Source organism: Triticum urartu, chromosome 7A (genome assembly GCF_056163025.1).
Source record: "Triticum urartu cultivar PI428250 chromosome 7A, HENAU_Tu73, whole genome shotgun sequence".
Lineage (NCBI taxonomy): Eukaryota > Viridiplantae > Streptophyta > Magnoliopsida > Poales > Poaceae > Triticum > Triticum urartu.
In genome coordinates, this window is record NC_141879.1 from 594496316 (window position 1) to 594518956 (window position 22641).

The 22641-nt window shown below is 50.6% G+C and overlaps 1 protein-coding gene across 1 annotated transcript; it reads right to left on the minus strand.

Moving 5' to 3' along the window:
- Positions 1-7666: 7666 nt before the first annotated feature.
- LOC125520019 (aspartyl protease family protein At5g10770) lies at positions 7667-10736 on the minus strand. The gene is made up of 3 exons (XM_048684807.2): positions 10466-10736; positions 8626-9233; positions 7667-8540 (listed from the first exon to the last, which is right to left on the minus strand). The coding sequence occupies exons 1-3, from the start codon at positions 10638-10640 to the stop codon at positions 7839-7841; spliced, it is 1485 nt and encodes a 494-aa protein (XP_048540764.2). The 5' UTR covers positions 10641-10736; the 3' UTR covers positions 7667-7838.
- Positions 10737-22641: the final 11905 nt, after the last annotated feature.

The window sequence follows — 22641 nt, forward strand, 5'->3', positions numbered from 1 at the left end:
AATGCCGGATTCAGCGGCTCCAAACCCGGTCAACGGAAAAAGTCATTCAAGGCAATCAGAGATGGCCCATCTAGTATAGATAGAATACTTGATCGGCCTTGCTAGATTCATGGCACCCCCAATAAACCCGCCAACCACACCAACAGAAATTTTTGGGTCTTCAAACAAGCCAGCAAGCTTAACGCCGAACACAAGGGAAAGGGGGCGCCAAGCGATGGCGATGACCAAGAGCCCCGTCACCCGAACACAGGGGGACAGAAGCAATTTCCCCCCGAAGTAAAGACAGCGAATACGATATATGTCACACATATCCCCAAGAGGGAGCACAAATGCACACTACGGGACGGCTACGCCAGAGAGCCAGCCGCCCTCAAATTTAACCCATGATCGGCTTGTCCAATCACCATCGATCGAAAGGACCACCCAACCAGTATCTGTCACGGGGGTTCGGCAGCTTTGGTCCTCGATCCAATCATCAATGGATTCCATCTTACGAGAGTCCTCATGGATGGCGGCAGCGGTCTCAATCTACTTTATCAGGACACTGTCCGCAAAATGGGTATTGATCCGTCAAGAATCACACCCACTAGAACTACCTTCAAAGGAGTAATACCTGGAATAGAGGCCCACTGTATGGGCTCAATCACGCTAGGAGTAGTCTTCGGCTCGTCGGACAACTTCTGAAGCGAAGACTTGATATTTAACATCGTCCCCTTCCATAGCAGCTATCACGCACTGCTCGAACGAACTGTTGTTGCCCGCTTCAATGCGGTCCCGCATTATGCCTATTTGAAACTCAAAATGCCTGGTCCACGTGGCGTCATTACAAGCAATGGAAACAGGGAGTGCCCCCCCCCCCCCGCACCAAGGAGCATACAGCGGCCATCGCGGCCGAAGTACAAAGCGGCCCTATCAAGCCGCACAACCCCCCGGCTGTCAAGCCATCGGACTTCCCCACGCAGGATCGATCAGTCCTACATATCGGTAGTCTGGCAACTTTAGGGCTGAATTAGCAGCCTAGCCTCCGCCGACCACCACGTACATTAGCGGAATTCGTAAACGTGTGCACAATTATGCACTCAAAATATCTCGGGCATCGGTGGAGGCAATATACGGATAGGCCTATACAAAGGTTCGACCTTATACGACCTTGCCCTTTCTTTAATCATCTTTCCTTTTTTTACCACAGGTGAATCAACACCTACTCATTCTTCGGATCCACAAGGACTCTTTCTGAGCCTGGCTTCGTATACATGGCCGAAGACCATTCACTTAAAGAAATCTTTTTCATCTAGGCAAAAAGCGACGCAGAGTGCGGCAGGAAGACCACAACTTCGCTCAAAGACCTTTATAGGGCTTTTTCCTTCGCCCTAGACCCCCGGCATGTAAAATAGCCTTGGTGATTATGATACCTTCTGTAAGATTATGTTTGGACGTATCAATCAGATTTCCGTGAACCAAAATTCTTATTCGGTATCATTTTTATTCCATCTGTTATGTGGTTCCATGTACACACCTCGGCATAAGACTGTCAGGGGCTCTAAAAGGTAACCTATGTGTTGCCAAGCAAAAGTCCGAACAGCTTTTCAGCACAATTCGGCATCCCGAGTTCGGCATTATATGCATCGGCTCCGAATCATGTCTTTGATCAATAGTTGGGTTGCCCGGCTCCTGTGCTTGCTACCCTACGTTCCGTCTGATCGGCTAGGGTAGTAAAGGGAGAACTACTGTGATTGTGTTTCTGGTTCGTCTGGTTAAGCATCTCAGTAGAGAAAGCCAAAAACTGACTGTCATGATGCGGCGAGAGCTGGTCAGTCACTCGGCGATTCATTACAATCGTTAGCGATTTTTCTGTATTACATGAAGGACCGTTTCTCGGTCACCTATGTAACGCAACCATATTCGGATCACCGCGTACATACCAAGGGCTACATCGTAGACCCACCATAAAACTCCTACGGCTAAGTGAAAGTGTTAAAGCCCTATAGTCCGATTGCCTAGTTCTCCGCACTGACACCTCCGTTATGGACCAAGACGTTGGGTCAAGAGTGATCAGGTGCTAATCCGAACACCCTCGTATTATATGCGAGGGGGCTGAAGCCGACGACTGGAAAACTTTCATATTATAAAAAATGGCCACACAGGGGGGGACTTTCAGAAAAAGGTATGAATATAACACAGCCTTCATATATCATAATATTGTTCTCACAATTACGGTGCATCTATTCAAATATAATGTCCTTCGAGCACTGGCCCTCTATCAAACGGGCGCCCTCTAGTACATCGTCCAAATAATGCTCCGGCGTGCGGTGGTCCTTGTCGTTGGGCGGGCCTTTAACCACAACATCGGTGGCCTTCATCTTTGCCCAGTACATCTTGACGTGGGCAAAGGATGGCAATGGGTTGGGTTTGGATCGGGTTGAACAATATCAAATCCATATCCATGAAGACAGTCTTTGCCTGCCCATGAAAAAACCCATGGGTGAAAAATTGTGTCCATGTCCAAATCTGATGGATATCCATATCCACTAGATATCCATTGGGTCCTCTCGAGACATATAAATAAAACTTAACACAATATTAACATAAACTCTTCCATTCTTCACCTCGTGGAAAGCTAGGCTTCACTTATGGTAAATCAACATCCAGTAACAACCTAGGATCATTTAGTATTTTTCTAACAGATGAGAATGACGAGTCATTTAAGAAGGAGATAAAAAATAAGGGAAGGGGTGTTGGAATATGTTGCAGAGGGGATTGACTGTCAACTTATAAAAGTTATGATGGGGATTGTGTGATTTCTTATGCATGTTTTAGATAAAAAAAAGTGTAAAATTGTCGTGGGGACATGTGAACGTGGGGCAGGGATGGAAGATTTTTTCCCCATTAAGTCATACTATCGGGTCGGGTTTGGGTATATCCATGGGTACAAGATTATATCCATGCCCTACCCACGAACAATCGGGTCGGGTTTGGGCGCCGCCCATGGACACAAAAGCATATCCAAACCCTATACATCCGGTCAGATATCCATGGATATCCATGTCCATGGATAAAATTGCCATCCTTACGTGGGCAAAGACCATCCGAGCACCTTCTATGCACACCGACCGCTTGACGGTGTCGATACGCGGCACTGCATCGACAAGTCGCTGCACCAAACCGAAATAGCTGTTCGGAATGGGCTCAGCCGGCCATAGCCGGACCACGATGTCCTTCATGGCAGCTCCGGACATCTTATGGAGCTCGGCCCATTGTGCCATATGTTCGTTCAGCAACGCCTGACGCCGTGGCACGCTGAATTGTGACCAGAAAAACTTCTCCGCAGAACATCCTTCTCGTGCTTGGAAGAACTGCGCCGCATCGAAGACACTCTTCGGCAGGTCCAAGAACACGTCTGGAGAACTCCACACTTGATTAAGCAGAGCATACTTCGGGTCACCGAATTTAGTCTATAAAAGAAAGGGCTTACCAGCCGCTATCTCCCCAGCTTGTCGGATCTCCTCCCGAGCCGCTCTAGACTCGGACCGTGCCTCCCTTGCCTCTTGTAAGGCCTTCTCGAGTTCGTCGGCCTTGGCTTTGTTACCCTCCTCGAGTAATTTGCATTTGCCGGTGGCATCCTATAGCTCTCGCTCCATGACAAATATTCTCTCCTCGCACTGGTGCCCAGTGGCCTGTTCGGCCTTTAAATCAGCAGCCGCCTTCTGGACAGCCGCATTACCCACTCTGGCCTGCTCCTTGGCCTGGGCAAGCTCAGCTCGCAGGGTCTCAACTGCGGTAGCACCATCTACAGTCACGCATATCACATTGTATAGTTTTCAGCTTCGTGCTCATACTATTATACATGCGTAATCGGGCGGTCCCAAAACATACCTTGTGCCTCGTCGAGCCGCCTATTAATATGGGTAATATCTTCATCAACTAATTCAAGTTTTTGCTTTAAATCTGCAATTTCCGCGGCTTGGGCAGTCGCCTTGGACATCACAGACTGTTTTCAAATTCATCATGTTACTTCCTGAGCAAATCCTTTCCGATCCTCTGATCGCCTCCCTGTGGAAGCTGACCAGAGTCTCAGGGGCTACTATCTATACACAAGCGCATTTTTGCATGAAAAGAGCAGTTATTACATTGCGTACCTCGAAGCCTCTCAGCAGGCTTGTGAAGGCTTCGTTCAATCCGCTTCTCGTGGACAGAATCCTCTCAACTACCGTACACATCAAGGTACGATGTTCCTTTGTGATGAATGCACTTTGCAAGGTACCCATCAGTGTATCCAGCACCTTCGGATTCCCGGAGGCTGCTGTGGGAGTGCAAACCCCCTCCAAAAGGGTATGCTTATTCGACCCTGGAGTCCTCTCCGGCTGTAAGCCGGATAGTTCGGGGCCCTTATTGTTGGTCCCCACGGGGGCCGCCTCCTCTAGGCCCCTGACGGTCGACATATCACCTTCTGGCACTGTTCCCTCTGTTCCCCGCGCCGCCGGATGGTCGGGGGAGATCCACTGGGACGACACCTCAAAGTCGTCCGCCCTTAGGGGCGGTGAAGCTTGTGGAGGCGTCTCACTTTCCATCATCTCCGGAAGCAAGTCCCCCAATGAGGAGGACTGTGGAGGTAGATAACGGGCCGGCCTGCGAACATATGGTTTAAATGTTACCCTTGCAAAACCAAAAAAAGAACAGGATATGTCTAGAGCATCCTAGTTCACTTATGATTCGGCAAAGGGCTTGTCCCTAAAAAGGAGCTCTGCGTCAACATCGTCCTCCGAACCTGAACCATATGATAGAGATATCTTCCCTCTCTTGGGTGCCTCCACCTCCAAGCCTTCGGGGGTAGTCCTTTTCTTCCCGTGGGGGGAAGAGATATCCCTTTCTTCCTCTTCCCCTTTGTCTTCGGAAGAAGTAGCTTCATCCTCCCCGGATATAGCGTCCAGTACACCTTTAGAGCGGAGGCCATCTTCAGCCCTCTTGCTCTTCTTCTTGTCCTCACTCGCCGAAATTTGATACAGCACCGGGGCCAGCATCCTCATTAACACATGATCTGCTGAGTCTTCCGGAAGTGGAGCTGGACACCTGATCCGCTCCGCCTTCTTTATCCAGCCCTGGTTGAAGATAGGTTTCTCAGTACATCGCTATGGGATAATTAACCGAATTGCGTTCGGGAGTCGGGTACTTACCAGGGTATTCGGATGATTGCAGTAAAGGCCGATGTCCTTGGATGTGTCCGACCATTGCTTTCGAGCCTTCAAGAATAGTTTCCGCACCCCTCTGTGCGTCATGTCAAAAAATTGCTGAAGGGTCCGCGGTCCTTCTGGGTTGAACTCCCACATGTGGAGAGGTCGTCGCTGACACAGCAGGACCCGGCGGACTAGCATCACCTGGATCACGTTAATAAGGCTAGTGTCCTTTTCAAGGATGCTCTGGATACGACTTTGTATCGTCTGCACTTAATCCGTTGATCCTCAGTCAAGCCCCTTATTAATCCACGATGCGAGTTGCAATGGAGGACCAGATCGGAATGCAGGCGTGGCTGCCCATTTGGTACCGCGACGTTCTGTGATGTAAAACCACTCCCGTTGCCATAAGTCGGAGGTTTCCGAGAAGGTGCCCTTTGGCCAGACAGTATTGGCAAGCTTGCTCACCATAGCGCCGCCGCACTCCGCCTGCTCCCCATCGATTATCTTCGGCCTCACACTGAAGGTCTTGAGCCATAGGCCGAAGTGCGGGGGGTGTGGAGAAAGGCTTCACACATAATGATGAACGCCGAGATGTGGAGAAAGGAGTCCGGAGCTAGGTCGTGAAAATCTATCCCATAATAGAACATAAGGCCATGAACAAAGGGGTGGAGAGCAAACCCTAGCCCACGGAGGAAGTGGGAGATGAACACAACTCGCTGCCGGGCCTTGGTGTGGGGATAACCTGCTCCTTTGCAGGAAGCCTGTGGGGGATTTCCTCAGTTAGGTACCTCGCCTCCCGGAGTTTTGCAATATCTTCCTTGGTGACCGAGGAGACCATCCGCCTGCCTGGGGAGCTAGATTCGGACATGACTAGAAACGGTTGGTAGCAATGAAAGAAATCAAGACCCGGGCGCTGGAGCTCGGGGCTGGAAAGGCTAAGGAAGAGGTAGGCATGGGGGAGAAAGGTGGGTTTGTAACCCTTTATAAAGGAGATGAATATCGAACGCCTCCCCACAGGCCTTAAAGCTCGCCTATTCCCAAGGGATCGTGCAAACGGCACGGTTGGATTACCCATGCCCATATCGATAGGGATCCCGTGATAAACGGGCACGATCTCTGCTCTCACAAGATGTGCCAATAAAGACCGTGTCTCGTAACGTGGAACGAGAGATTGAAAGACGGTTCGAAATAATAACCAGCCAGGGGACGTCACGTCTCGCCTCGAAAGCCGTTAGTAGATGGGACTTATTAAATGTTATATCCTGTTATGGTTGTATGTGGAGTCTTTTTCGCAGAGCCGGACACGATCTCTGTTCAAGGACTACTTTGAAGTATTCGGAGGAGGAACCCGCCTTGTAATGCCGAGGACAATCTGCACGCCGGACACCTCGTCGTTGAAGCCTGGTTCAGGGGCTACCGAGGGAGTCCTGGATTAAGGGGTCCTCGGGCGTCCGGACTATATGACATGGGCCGGACTAATGGGCCGTGAAGATACAAGATAGAAGACTTCCTCCCGTGTCCAGATGGGACTCTCCTTGGCGTGGAAGGCAAGCTTAGCGTGCGGATATGAATATTCCTTTCTCTGTAAACCGACTCTGTACAACCCTAGCCCCCTCCGGTGTCTAAATAAACCGGAGGGTTTAGTCCGTAGAGGCAATCATAATCATACATGCTAGACAATTAGGGTTTAGCCATTACGATCTCGTGGTACATCAACTCTTGTAACCCCTATACTTATCAAAGTCAATCAAGCAGGACGTAGGGTATTACCTCCATCGAGAGGGCCCGAACCTGGGTAAAACATCGTGTCCCTTGTCTTCTATTACCATCGATCCTTAGACGCACAGTTCGGGACCCCTTACCCGAGATCTGTCGATTTTGACACCGACAGCGGGATCGGCAACAAAAGTGCCCGCCGAACCATAGAAGTCCCTGGACCATAGAAGTCCCACATGTCACACTTGAGGTGCCCGCCTTAGACGGAGACTCAATACATGTTGAGCACGGCCAAGTGTGGAAGGGGGTTGTAGCCTTCAACATCCTCTCCAAGTCCTCGCGTATGAAGCTCCTCGACTCAACGCTGGCGAGCCACCGGAGGTGAGCACTAGTGTAGGGTGCAAGGATTTGGAGGCACAATAGTGGAGCAGCATAGGCCATCAATGGCAATGAAGGGATAGTGGGAGAACATGGGTTTGAGTGATAGGGGGAGTGGAATAGGGTGTTAACACCGAACCGTCCAATCTCCCGCGCTTCCCAACGCATGCAGCCTCATGCAACGTTGCGCCTGTTAGAGTCCTGCGCTTCCCAACGCATGCAGCCTCATGCGACGTTGCGCCTGCTGGAGTCTGGCTGTGAAGAAACTGCCGATTCAACCCGTTCTTCTCAACCAAGCCGAGGGCTGCTTTAACAAGCGTGCGGGCCACGAATTCAACGCAGCCGAGACAACCAAATATCCCCTTTGTGTATCTGCTTGTACATCACGAACACAGAGTCAATGTGTCACCACTTCTCTGTTTCTTTACTTGTGTCGAAGCGTACCAATTCCATCGCTTACAGTTGGTGTATACTGTACACGCATTTCTCACATATATGTAACTAGTTATGTATAGCCACTGACCATTTGGTGGACACAGCTTAGTTATTGAATAATGGCCACGAGCCTGTCAATCAGCAGGATCCGGGGGCGAAGCCGACGGTCTTCCTGCCGAGGTCGTAGAGCACGCCGTAGGTCTTCTGCTGCGTGTTCCCGACGATGGCGACGCTCTCGTCGTCGCCGTTGGACGCGAACGCCAGGCACACCTGCGCCTGGCTGATGGCGTACACGATCCCGGACACGTCCACGTCCAGGCACGCGCCGCCCTGGAACACCAGCGACACCGTCGGCAGCGACACGTCGCTCAGCCCCGTGAAGTCGTAGCAGGTGTCCAGGATCGAGTACGCCGGCGCCGTCTTGTACCCGCTCGCCGACATGCCCGTGGCGAACGCCTTGGACAGCGCGGTGTACGCGGTCGCCGGGAGCCGCGTGATCACCGTGCCGGAGTCCACCAGCGTCCCGGCCGTGGAGAACACCGACTCCGCGATGGGCACCTGCTGCCCGCCCACGCGGATGCCGGTCATGCCCACGTAGTAGAACGTCGGCCCCTTGTCGGCCAGCATCGGCGTCAGCCTCGCGTTGTTGCCCGCCGACCCCGGGCCGAAGTCCAGGTACCCCGTCCCCGACGACGACGCCGGGAGGCAGTAGGCGAACGCGCCGCCGTACTTGTCGTAGGCCTGCACCGTCAGCGACGTCTTCCCGCGGCCGAGCCCCATCAGCCCCGCCGTCTTCCCGAACAGCCCGCTGTTCTTCTCCCCGCACCCGAACCGGAACCCCTGCAGCACGTCCACGCACGACGCCATGTCAATATTGCTCGATCCGTGTCACGTGACGTACGCATTGGCGCACGTGTAGACTAACCTTGATGGCGTCGTGGGCGATGGTGAGCGTGTCCTGGGCGAAGAAGCCGACGGTGTAGGAGCCGTCGCCGTACTGGACGGCGTAGAGGCAGTGGCCGCCGGTGCAGCCGTTGCTGTCGAGGTCGTCGCAGGCGGGGTCGGAGCAGGAGACGTTGGCGTAGGTGGACGACTTGGCCGGGTCGAAGAGCGGCTCCTTCTGCCTGTAGCACTTGATCACGCAGGGGCGGCACTGCACCCACGTCGTGTCGCTGCCGGTGTCGAACACCACCGTGTACTTGGACGCCGGCGTGCCGAGCCCGACGGTCACCACGTAGTTGCCCGTGCTCAGCGCGCGGCCGGACGTCGCCGGGAGCGACGGGGTGGAGGAGGACGCCGAGTGCCCGGGGCTCTTCTTTGGCGCGGGCTGGACAGGCGCAGCGCGCTTCGTCAGTTTGCCCCGGCCGGTGGTCGCCGACACCCGGCGCTGGACCGACTCGACGCGGTTCTGGTCGGCGGCGAGGATCTCGTCGTGGGCCGGCCGCTTGCCGTGCGCATCGGCCAGAGGAGAGCATGGGCCGTGCTGGTGGACGATCCTCATCCTCGCTGACGCCGCAGCGCTGGGTCCGTGCTCTGCATTTTCAGGGGCATGTTCGGCTTGGATCAGAAAATTCAGATTTTACTTGGGCTAGATAATACAGTATAGTACTCCTCAGGATGGAAATTAAACCCTTTCTAGTAAAGATAAATTCGAATTACAGGTGTAATCAATGAAATCGAACCATCCTTGTCAGGAATTGCAGAAAATCTGTACTGGTGGTGGGTTTTGGTCAGAGTGTCACTCTAGCAACTTGGTCTCTAGTTGGTCACGTTCGACCAGTCAAAGAACAGTAAAAGACAACTCAAGTATTTTTGTTCACTTCAGCTGTTCTGCAGCAAACAACTTATTGTAGAGTCAAAAAAATGTCTTACATTATGAGATCGAGCCATGCATGCAATATTCCGTGCATGAATCCAGTGTCCATCATTAAAAAATATATCATTTCAATGTGTTGCATAATGTCTCATTGCATTTTTCTAGAAAAAGTATATCATAGGGTTTCGTCATGTATCACAGAAAAGAGCTCGCTCGTTTTTTCCTATAAAAAAGAGCACATTTGTTTTTCCCTAAGAAAAAAGAATTTGGTATTACCAATCAAACTTATAAAACATAGCATGAACCCTAGAGCAAACGGTTGACGGTGGATCCATATTCCGTGGCATGGTAGAATTGATTTGTTGAAATAATACTAGAAAGATTTTATTCAACAGTTTTTATAAGTCTGGATTATTTTTGGTGGGACAAAATCACACTTGTAGTCCTCGCTAAGTGATCTACAGACCTGAATGTAATTCTTACTTCTAGTGTTTTTTGTACTAGCCGTTGATAGGTGATCTACATACCAGATATACTTTTTACTTTTATTGTTCTTTGTACTGCCTTAACAGATGATTAATAGATTGAAAGTTTTAAAAAAAACCCAAAGAGACGTATCCAATTAATCTCGATGTCAATCCAACAACAAATATCGTTTAGCATGCAATTAATATCATATTGAATATCAATGCTGTGCTTATCATCACATATACACAAGTAATATACTCCTATATTCAAATAGCAACATATCGACGTACGTTGCAGTATGCATTTATTAGTTGGTGTCAAAAGAAGAGATGAAATTACTAAGGCCGAAAAATAGAAACAACACAGGCGATTCAACCATGGCCGGATTCAATTAGCTAGACGCAGCAGTCAACGAACGACTGAGAGAAGAAAAGCGACCAGCTTGACGGGCGGCGATCATGAGCTCGACCGGGGAATTAACCTGCTGTCGCGGGGCAAGCCGGGCCGGGGAACAGGGACGCCACGCTCAGCAGCGCGCGATCATCCGAGCTCCCCGCAGCACGGGCAGCCCAGACCCCGAATGCCGCGAGGACGGCGGCGGCGGCGAGCAGCCGAAGGAAGCCACGGCGAGAAGAAGCGGCAGCGGAGGCGGCCATGGCGTGCACCACCGCACAAGTGGCCGTCAGGTAGTGGGGCGGCTGGGGTCCTGGTGAGTGGAGGGAACACAAATTAAGCGGTCCATCACACAGCTCCTATCCTGTCATATATATAGCCTGGGGCCGGCTGATTAGTCTGACGGGAGCCGTGCGCACTGGCTGTTGCTTCGTCGTGTCTTTCTTCGGGTGTCCGGCCCCTCTCCGCACTGCGCTTCGGGGCAGGGACGAACTCGAGGGTGCACTGATCGGCGATTGCGCGCCAGGCAATTGGCATCGTGTGATTTGTGAACCCCGGTCTGGCGGCAACTCGATCACATCCGACCCAACATGGCCTTGAGAAGATCCAAGATCTTCGGCAACTGGTGACTGGCGCCTCTCTCATTGTAGTGACTGGCGCTTCTCTCTGGAGTCTGGACCGGGAGCAGAAGTGCTGGAAGTCTGGAATCGGCCGTACTGACAGAACGAGTTGGTGCAAGTAGCTTTGCTTACTAGACGAGGGCATTTCTAACCGATCCCTTATAATTGGTTAGTGGAGTAAAAATTCTAGCCGGCACCTAGCCGATCCCCGTTGTAAGGAAGTAAATTTTTTACTCCAGCCCCAACATTATCCTTAACTATACTCAAACGCGTGGCGGCTGAGTAAAAGCCGCACCGCTTCCTCGTGTCGCCCCCCACCCCTCAGTCTCTGCAAATTTGCCGGCACGACTCCCGGCGATAGCCCGCCGTCCCCGCCGCTACCTCGTTGCCTCCCCCGCCCCCGCCGCCCTTCTGCCCAACGTCAATTCCGTTCGCCCCCCATCGCCGTCGCTGGAATCAAGGTGAAACGCCGCCGCCGCTATTGTTGATACGTCTGATTGCTTCGTTGCTTCTTCTTTTTCTGCCGGCTGCCGCATCTCACCTTGAGTGCACACCGCTGCAGGTCATTCCCTCTCGTCGTTGGCGACCTGTTTGGTCAGAAAGACACCGGCCGGTCGGTGCACCACCACCGCATCGCAAGTGTTCGTCAAATTGCCTTGGTGAGTTTTTTTATTGTTTCTTTGTGCACTGAGCCGTTTGGATTGAACCTAGCCGTTTGAATTGTAGGTGAAGAGGTCGAGGGAGATGGCCTTGGAGGACTCGTCGTCATCCGAAGAGGAAGAAGACGACGACGACTTTGAAACTGTTTTAGGCATGATTTTCAATGATGATGTTCGGCGGCTGAGGAGAGGATCACACTTTGGCCACATACACATCAACCGTGATAGAGTGGAGGGTCATGCCAAGATCGCGAGAGACTACTTTGACCCAAAGCCAACCTATCCGGAGGAGTACTTTCGCCGGCGCTTTCAGATGCACACAACTCTTTTTCTAACCACTGCAAAAGCCGTTGAGAGATATGATGACTGGTTCAACCTCCGCAAAAATGCATGTGGAGAGATAAGAGCAAGCCCTCTGATGAAGTGTATTGCGGCTATTCGAGTCTTGGCATATGGGTGTTCGACCGATGCAATCGATTACTATGTCTGTATTGGTGAAGACAGAATCTTGGAGGCTGTTTGAAGGTTCATTAAAGCAGTGATCGCTCTCTTTAGCCCAGAGTACTTGAGAGCACCAACCAAGGAAGACACCCAGATGCTGATGACTGAGGGTGAGGCAAGAGGATGGCCAGGGATGCTTGGATCACTTGACTGTATGCAGTGGACACGGAAGTATTGTCCTGCAGGGTGGAAGGGTTTGTACAAAGGCCATTGCAACGATCCAATGATCATTCTTGAGGCAGTTGCATCGAAGGATCGTTGGATATGGCATTGATTCTTTGGTTTGCCTGGCTCTCACAATGACTTGAATGTCCTGTCGAGATCACCCTTGTTTTCTATGCTTATTCAAGGTGAAGCTCCTGGTTGCAACTACTCGGTCAAGGGCACAACTACTCGATGAGTTACTACCTTGCGGATGGCATCTATCCACCATGGGTCACCTTGGTCAAGATAATTCCGCGTCCAAAAGGTAACAAAAACATTCACTTTGCCCAATGTCAAGAAGCTGCTAGGAAAGATATTGGGAGAGCCTTCGGTGTGCTTTAGAAGCGCTTTGCAATTGTTCGTGGCCCTGCCGAGTACTAGAGATTCAAGGTTCTATGGCGGATCATGACTTGTTGCATCATATTGCATAACATGATCATTGAAGACAAGAGAGATATGGTTGAGAACTTTCGGTACACCATCAACGGGACTTTGGTTGAGCCATAGTATGATACGAACAGGAGCATCGCAAGATCGAGAACCGTCAAGTTCATGCTCAGCTCCAACAAGATCTTAGCGAGTCCTAGTTGTTCTATCACATGCTATTTGCTACATTTGAACCATTTGGCATGTTTAAATTTGAATAATTAGGTTTTTAAACTTTGAATTCGGTTTGTAAATTATATTCATGATTTGCTTGAACATTCCAATTTATGTTTAGTTTCTATACGTGTGCTGATATGTAATTGCAATTTACACTAGAATTAGAAAGCTTAGAAATTTACTCCGTTATATATAGGGGATCGGCTAGGTCCGGCCAAAACTTAGTGAGTAAATTTACTCCACTAAGGGTTTACTCCACCAGATACTCCACTATTTTTAGGGGATCAGTTAGAAATGCCCTAAGGGAACCTTCCACACGGACTCTCAAATCCCCCGCATCCGTTTGGATTGAACGGTTCGGACCCATTTTGTCATTCAACGTGATACTTCATAAGTCTTCGAACCGGTCCAGACGTCCATTTTCCCATAAGTAAGGATGGCACTTTTATCCATGGACATGGATATCCATGGATAGCCGATTCAAATGGATAGAGTTTGGATATGCTTTTGTGTCCATGGGCGGCGCCCAAACCCGACCCGACTGGTCGTGGGTAGGGCATGGATATAATATTTTACCCATGGGTATACCCAAACCCGACCCGATAGTATGACTTAATGGGCAAAAATCTGCTATCCCTACCCAATAGTCACATGTCCCAATGCAATTTTACACTTTGTTATCTAAAACATGCAAAAGAAACTACACAATCCTTGTTGTAGATTTTATTAGTGGACATTTAATCCCCTCCGTAACATACTCCAATGCCCCTTCCCTTATTTTTATCTCCTTGTTAAATGACTCGTCATTCTCATCTATTAGAAAAAATAGTAAATGATCTTAGGTTGTGACTGGACGTTTTGATTTACCATAAGTTGATGTTTACCATAAGTGAAGCCTAGCCTGCCATGAAGTGAAGAACGGAAGAGCTTATGTTAACATTGTGTTATTTCTTATTTATATGTTTCGAGAGGACCCAATGGACATCCATCCAGTGGGTATGGATATCCATCGGGTTTGGACATGGACACAATTTTCACCCAGGGATTTTTTCATGGGCGGGCAAAGACTGTGTTCATGTATATGAATATGGATTTGATATTGTTCAACCTGATCCAAACCCGACCCATTGCCATCCTTACCCGTAAGCCGGAGGTAACCTAGGGGGCTTTGCGGCCGTCCAAACCATTTCCACGTACGTGTCGGACACCCTGGACCCATCGAAAACCCACTCACATGTCTGCACCCTCTCCAGCGCGAAGCTGTTGCCACACATTCATGTCAATCTAGAGCTCCAGCGGCACATTCATGCCGGCTCAAAGCGAATGTGACCTCTCAATGCAACTAGCATTGAAGCTGCATGCTGGCCCATAATGCCACCTGTACCGCGTCTCGGTCTCGGCACATGTTCAATGTCAGAGCGACGTGACGGAATGGGATGGGACGACTATCTACCGTATTCAAGCCGGTTGTTCCTCTGTCCGCCTGCCGACAATAAACATGCGTGACGGTTGAGAAACTCACTATTGCGCTCACACTGACACTACCCGCCGCTTGGCCTTGCCGACACTCGCTATTTAAACGCTGCCTCACCCAACATCATCCACACCACAAAACACATCCGCTTCCAATAATCCTCCTCGCACCACCTTTGCCATGACTGCGAGCTCTAGGGTGATGTGGAAGTGCCTCTCGACGGACCAGGAGAATGAGGTGGTCCACCTTGCAAAAGGCTGGCAGATCTGTGAGTGTGTATTGGGTACAGGTCGGCTTGCCGGCGAGCTCTCCCCAGGTCTTCGATGATAACCCAACGATGGTGGAGTCCTCCTCCGATGAGCGGAGCCCCTGCTCACGCAGGTCCATGACGAAATGACCATGGAGCAGAGCACTTTGACGCTATCATGACGGGGGAGCAGCGGCACAGCAATCGGTGTCATCATTCTCCCGGGCGCTGGAGGAGCAGCGGTACAACCTGTCCCTCCTCGCGCATCCCCAACAGGCGGAGGGCCAAATCTACTACGAGTTCACGAGCGCGGAGGCCGTGGCGGCCATGTCCATGGAGAACCCCAACTTGGCTCGGGAACAACAGGTGTTGTACGAGGCCGCGTGTAGTGCTCGTGTGGCAGAGTCGGACACGCATGCAGTCGTGAACGGGAATGCCGTCACGTGCAGGTCGTTGGCACTGGTACGACGATGAGATCAACCCGTCCACATCCATAGTCAACCTCACCTCCACCGGAGACGACCAGGTCATGGACTATGAAGAGGAGTAGGGCTTGGTACACGACGACGCCTTGTGTCCCATGTGGACCACTCCATATTCCATGTCATACTCTTCCTCGCCGGTGACCTCAGTTCACTTCACAGGGTTCACGGCCATCGTACATGGACATGGAAGGGAACAACAAGGACGTGGAGGACGGGGGCCGACCAAGATTTAGATTAGGTTAGGTCCGGACGCTTTTATTTAATGAAATATGTCAAAAATGTAATGAATGTTATCCGGTTTAAATGAAAATCATCCTATTTTCTGAAGTTCATCTGGTTTCTTCATATTTTCTTTGAAATGTATGCGGGCATGGTTGGATGGCAGATCCCTATATCACTATCGGCGGATGCGTCCGGACGCATCCGCGGACAAATAGAGTGTCCGCATAAGGTTGGCTTTCCCTAAAAAAAAGTTTGCGAGGTAATTGGTAAATTATGGGACAGACTATTTGTCATATGTATAAATAATTAGATTCATTCCTCATCTCACCTTCTACACTCTTCTCTCATGTCGTCAACATATACGCTATCGCCACCAGTCAAACTGTTGTCCCCCGCCACCCATGGTCAACTTCTCCGCCACACGATGCCACATCTAGGTCACCACCACCTTGTCCATCCCTTCACCCACCTTATCTGTCATGGCCATCTGAAAGGGCATGTAGCCCATAAGTGTGGTTTTGGTAATTAATGACAATCTCTATGGACTAATGTTTTCAGTGAGATATATTTTAAGTTTTTTCCATAGGTGGTGCATCTATGATATTGGATGGAATCAAGGGCGAAGTCCATATATATGAAGATATATTTGCTCTAAGCTTTGGTATTAATTGACAATTCCTATGGAGCATCAAGTGCATTGAATCTTATATGAAGATATGTTCCGTAGTGATGCTTGAAGTGCATTGAGTTGTTTTGTGAAGAATGCCATGAAATCATCCAAAGCAGTCCTCATGGTACCCGTCTCTAGATATCCCGTGCCCACGGGCCTCCTAACTCCAGTATGCATGGGGTCCCTAACCCCCATGCACACAAGGCCTAGGTTTTGACTCTCGAGGTCCCATATCTAGTGAGGTTTCAAGCTGGTCTTTGGGGATTTCTATTGAAGCCATCAAGATTGATTTTAATGTCTAACCAATTATGTTCAAGGTGGAGTTCATTAGACGATCTCAAAGATTGACACATGTAGGCTTATAAGAATCAAGAGCTTGAGAGAATAATCAAAGAGAAGAATTCAAGCTATGGCTTCAAGACAAGATCATGTGAAGCTCGTGTGTTAGGTCTTAGTTGATCAAGTCTTGAAGCAAGTAACTAGAGTGAAGAATTCATTGTGCCTCTCAAGAGATTATGATGGAATTCTTAGAAGATCAAATGATGACTGTCGGTGTCAAAACCGGCGGATCTCGGGTAGGGGGTCCCGAACTGTGCGTCTAGGCGGATGGTAACAGGAGGCAGGGGACACGATGTTTACCCAGGTTCGGGCCCTCTTGATGGAGGTAATACCCTACGTCCTGCTTGATTGTTCTTGATAATATGAGTAGTACAAGAGTTGATCTACCACGAGATCGAAGAGGCTAAACCCTAGAAGCTAGCCTATGGTATGATTGTTGTTGTTGGTCCTACGGACTAAACCCTCTGGTTTATATAGACACCGGAGGGGGCTAGGGTTACACAGAGTCGGTTACAAGGAAGGATATCTACATATCCGTATTGCCAAGCTTGCCTTCCACGCTAAGGAGAGTCCCATCCGGACACGGGACGAAGTCTTCAATCTTGTATCTTCATAGTCCAACAGTCCGGCCAAAGGATATAGTTCGGCTGTCCGGATACCCCCTAATCCAGGACTCCCTCAGTAGCCCCTGAACCAGGCTTCAATGACGATGAGTCCAGCGCGCAGATTGTCTTCGACATTGCAAGGCGGGTTCCTCCTCCGAATACTTCATAGAAGATTTTGAACACGAGGATCGTGTCCGGCTCTGCAAAACGAGTTCCACACACCACTGTAGAGAGAATAATATTTCCACAAATCTAATCTGCTGACGTACCCCATAGTGTGACATCACACCACAGCCAGGTTTTATTCGAATCAGTTTTCATAACCCATCTCAGCGTGTTTCGCGAGGCGGTTTCCTTGGCACGTCTTGTCGACGCAGAGATCGTGTCCCCTTTATTACGGGATTCTCATCAATACGGACGTGGGTAACCCAACCGTGCCTATTGGTAGGACTCCTAGATCTTAGGCAAGTCCCAAACAGCCACGAGGAGGACGCTTGATATTCACCCTCTTTATAAAGGTGACAAGGCCTTTTCTTTTTCCCCTCTCGTGCTCAATCAAATCCTTCCCCGCCTCGAGTTCTAACACCCAAAACTCAGGTCAGGTGCTTCGGACCTTCAACTATGTCCGGATCCAACCTTCAAGGTCGGTGGATGCCTTCCTTCGTCAAGGAGGAGGACATCAAGAGGTTGAGAGAGGCCAGATATCCGACCGCCGAAATTTCGCATCGGCTGCCTGCCCGAGGGCAAGTCGTCCCTACTCCCGAACCCAACGAGAGCGTCGTGTTCGTCTCCCACTTCCTCCGAGGACTAGGCCTCGCTCTGGATCCCTTTGTTAGGGGTCTTATGTTCTATTATGGGCTAGATTTTCACGATCTGGCCCCGGATTCCCTTCTTCACATTTCATCATTTATTGTCGTATGTGAGGCCTTCCTCCGCATTACCCCTCACTTCGGCCTGTGGCTCAAGACCTTCGATGTGAAGCCGAAGATGATCGAGGGGCAGCACGCAGCGTGCGGAGGTGCTTCAATAAGCAAAATCGCTGGCGCTCCATGGCCTGAGGGTAGCTTCCCAGAGGTGTCTGAATTATGGCAGTGGGAGTGGTTCTACATCACAGCTCCTCGAAGTGCCAAGTGGGTAACTGCTCCCACCTTTCGCTCAGGCCCCCCACCACAACTGATGTCATGGATCAGCAGGGGGCTGAGCTGGGGTCCAGCCAAGGACGTGCCAATATTGCAAAGCCGTATCCGAGATATCTTTGAGAGAGATTTCAGCCTGGTTATGGTAGTGCAAGTTATGCTAGTTCGTCGAGTCCAGCCTTGCAAACGCCGTCCCCTCCGCATGTGGGAGTTCAACCCGGAGGGACCGCGAGCTATCCAACACTTCCTCGGCATGACACCCAAGGAGATGTACAAATTGTTCTTCAGACCACAAATAATGTGTCCGGACATCACTGAGGATGTAGGTCTGAGATGCAATCGCCCGGATACCCAAGTAAGTAGCCCTGCACCCGAACACACTGTCCTTTTATTTATCGCAACGTCGCCCTAAAAAAGCCGCTCTTTGACCAGGATTGGATAGCGAAGGCAAAGTTGATCAGGTGTCCGCCCCCCCCCCCCTCCCTGAGACCTCACCAAATCCCGTGCTAACCAGGATGCTGGAGATCACGCCTTATCAAGCGCCCTTAGGAGAAGATAAAGGGGGGAACAAGGAGGCTAGCGCCTCCGCAAAAGGAAGTTAGCCGGGGAGGAGGGACTGAAACTTCCTCTCCCCAGGGAAGGAAGAGGACCGCCTCCGACGACCTGGAGACAATGGTCTCCAAACGGGGGAAGAAATCTTCGCCAGAGGGTCCTGCCTCGGGGGCTACCCCGGCCGCACTATGCCCTCAAGGGGATCATCCCTCCACCGAGCTGTAAGTAAAAGGGTACTTAATAATGAAAATACCTCGCTTTACTTCTGAGGAAAATAACCGAAGCATTTATCTTGCAGTTCGGATCTTAGCCCTTCTCAGCAGAGCTCGTCTTCAGGGGATCTTCTTCCAGAGATGATGGAGAGCGAAACGCCTCCCCCTGCCATACCACCTCATGAGGCGGGCGACCCTGAGGTGTCGTCGCGGAGGGTTTCTCCTGATCCGGCAAGGCCAGAAGGCAATCCTATGGCCACCCGAAGTCCTCAGTATCCGGCTCTTGAAGAGGGAAATCGAAAGAGTCTGGCACCGTCTGGATTACGGTCGGACGTACTGAGGGATCTACTAGAGCAAGCGGCTATCTCAGAAGAACACTGCACGTTGATGAGCATGGTGATTGAAAGGATTTCGTCTGCCGAAAGCGGGTTGCATGAAGCCTTTATGAGTCTACTGACGGGTTTTGAGGTACGCGAAATGATGTACATTTTTGACAGTACCGCACATTTTTAGATGTGCCCTGTGTAGATAGTAGCCCCTGAGACTCTAGGTGCTGTCGAAGATGACAGCGCACAGAGGATCATAGTCCCAGAAATAATCGTGCCGCCTTAATATGCAGGTGGCGGAGGGTCCGGTGGCCAGCCGGACTAATGAGTTTGCCGAGCTAAAGCGGCAGCTTGACGTGGCAGACACCGCCATCGTACTTGTCAACAAGCGGCTTGACGAGGCACAGGGTATGTGATTCCTCCGGTGACACATGGGAAGAGGAGCATGATGCCAGTATCTATAACATGTGTGTGAATGCAGATGAAGCTGCGGCCGTGGAGAACCTTCGAGCGGAACTTGCCCGAGCCAAAGAACAAGCCAGGAAAAGTGATGCGGCTGCCCTAAAGGCAATCGAGGAGCTGAAAGCCGAACAGGCTGCTCACTACCAAAGCAAGGAGGAAATAGCCAGGATGGCTGTGGAATTGAAGAACGCCACTGACCGTTACGAGCTTCTTGAAAAGGAAGATCGAGCGAAGAGGACAGACCTGGAGAAGGCCACAATGGCGACCAAAGACACCCGCTCTGCAATGAGAGCGATGAAGGAGGAGCTGCGTCAAGCCAGGGATATCGTGGTTGGGAAGCCCTTTATGCTGCGGATGAAGTTCGAAGATCCTAGGTACACCCCTTTGGACCGGCTGTGGAGTTCTACGGACGCATATCTGGACTTAGCGGCGAGTGCTGCCGATGCGGCCGAATACTTCCGAGATCAAAAAGATCGCGAAGTGGAAAAGCTGTTCTGGTCACAATTTAACGTTCCAGAGCGTCCGCTTCCATTGACTGATCGGTTGGCCGAATGGGCCGAGCTGAATAGGTTGTCCGGACTCGCCATGAGGTCTGTTGTGGATCATCTGTGGCCGGGAAGGCCAAAGTCAAACAATTATTTTAGTTTGGTGCAGCAGTTCCTTGGTGCAGTGCCGCACATCAACGCGATGAAGAGGTCAGCGTGCATAGAGGGTGCGCGGATGGCCCTTGCCCGTGTGAATATATACTGGGCGGAGATGGAGGCCACCGCCATTGCAGCCCAAGATTCGGACGAGAGCCGAGTACCAGCCGAGCACTACTTTCGAGAAGTTCTTGAGGGCGCTCGTTCAATAGAAGCGCAGTGCTCGAAGAATATTATGTTCTAATGACATGTATTCCATTGAAAAACAATGTTTTACTGAATTGTAAAGGCTATTTTATACTTGTGCCTGAAAGAATTATAATACCTCATGTGCGGCCGTTTATATATATAACCTGAAAGATGGCAGTCGTCGGCTTCAGCCCCCACACATATAATGCGGGGGTGCTCGCAGAAGACGCATGTTCACACTTGATCCAATGTCTTGGTCCATTAAGGAGGTGATAGCGCAACGAACTAGGCAATCAGACTATAATGCTTTAACACTTTCACTTAGCCAGAGGAGTTTGACAGTGGGGCTACTATATAGCCCCTGGTGGCTCCGCGCTCATCCGAATTCGGGGTGCGTACATGCCTGGCCGGGAAACGGCCCTTCGTTAAGGTGGAGGAATCCCGAAGATTCCGCTAGGTCATCGAGTGGTTGACCAGTCTCATGCTATATCATGACAGTCAGTTTTCGGCTTTCTCTACTGAGGTGCTCGTCCGGATGAACCAAGGCACAATCGCAGTAGTTCTCCTGGTGCCGCCTTAGCCGATAGAGCGGAACGTAAGGCAGCAAAACACAGGAGCCGAGCAAACCCAACATTTGACCAAAGACATGATTCGGAGCTGATGCATATAAGGCCAAACTCACGACGCCAAACACTCCTTAAGGTATTCGGTCTTTATGATGTAAACCGGGCAAAACAGTGCCCTTTGTAATAAGCCCCTGGTGTCCTGGTACGTGCAATATTCTGGCGTGGCCACATGCCAATACATCAGCATCCTTCTCAATTGTACTGAGAATCCGGGGGATGTGTATCAACAAGAGACAGTAAAAAAGGTTTATGCAGGGTCTTAATCTAAAAAGAATCATTGGAACGGGTCCCTGCTACACGTCTGCGCCTGTGTCTCCGTTGTGCCGTATCCTGGACGGGTGTAGCACGATGGTCATCTGTAAAAGAGAGGAACTTAGCTGAAAAGTTGTTGTGCAAAAGGTAGGTTATACTAAATAAACCATGTACAGTTCAAGATGAGTAAAGTTGAGCCTAATTGCCACTTGTTTACGCGCGTTGAGCCCCTTTTATTGTTATAGGGGTATAGCCATCAAACCTGTATCAATTATATATAGCTACACCGGACTCGTCTAACCGCGTCCGTGGTCTTAACGACCTGCCAGATGCTCTAGTTGGTGAGGCCGTTTAGTGTGCGGCTGCCAAGGCAGCCGCACGGTCTTCCGCGCGCAAGGAGCGCTCAATATTTCCATTTACTGTAATGATGCCACGTGGACCGGGCATCTTAAGCATGAAGGAAGCGTAATGCGGTATTGCGTTAAAGCGAGCGAAAGCTTCGCGTCCGAGTAGTGCTTGATAGCCACTGTGGAACGGAGCGATGTGGAAGGTTAACTTTTCGCTGTGGAAGTTATCGGGAAAACCAAATATAACCTCTAGTAGAAGGGAGCCCGTGCAATGGGCTTCTGGGCCTGGCATTACTCCTTTAAAGGTAGTATTGCTATGGCTGATTTTTGTTGGGTATATCCCCATTTTGCGGATTGTGTCCTGATATATCAGGTTTAAACTACTGCCGCCGTCCATCAGGACTCGTGTGAAGTGGTATCCGTCAATTATCGGGTCTAACACCAAGGCAGCCCATCCTGCATGTCGGATACTTGCCGAGTAATCCCGATGGTCAAAGGTGATCGGTTTGGACGACCAGTGGCAGAACTCCGCGGTGATAGGCCCTGGGGCATGTGTCTCTAGGAGTGCCGCTTTGTTCCTCCCCTTCATCACGTGTAACATGTTTACTGTTTTAACTTCTGTTGGGAATTTCTTCTGTTCCCCAGTGCTTTGCTTGCGAGGCTCGTCCTCGTCTTCGCTTGGTGTATCCTGCCCCTTGTGTTCGGCATTGAGTTTGCCGGACTGCTTGAAGACCCAACATTCTCTATGGGTATGATTTGCAGGTTTATCGGGGGTGCTGTGGATCTGACATAGTTTGTCCAGAACCTTGTTCAGGCTGGACAGTTCGTCTTTGTTGCCTTTGGAGGGCAACTTTTGCTGACCTGGCCGAGAGCTTCTGAATCCGGCGTTTAC

Excerpts from the sequence above, each read along its gene's own strand:
- LOC125520019 (XM_048684807.2), bottom strand. The coding sequence starts at position 10,640 with ATGGCCGCCTCCGCTGCCGCTTCTTCTCGCCGTGGCTTCCTTCGGCTG. Across the intron at positions 9,234-10,465 it reads GGCTTGCCCCGCGACAGCAG|AGCACGGACCCAGCGCTGCG; the intron begins GTTAATTCCCCG and ends CTGAAAATGCAG. Across the intron at positions 8,541-8,625 it reads TCGCCCACGACGCCATCAAG|GGGTTCCGGTTCGGGTGCGG; the intron begins GTTAGTCTACAC and ends GACGTGCTGCAG.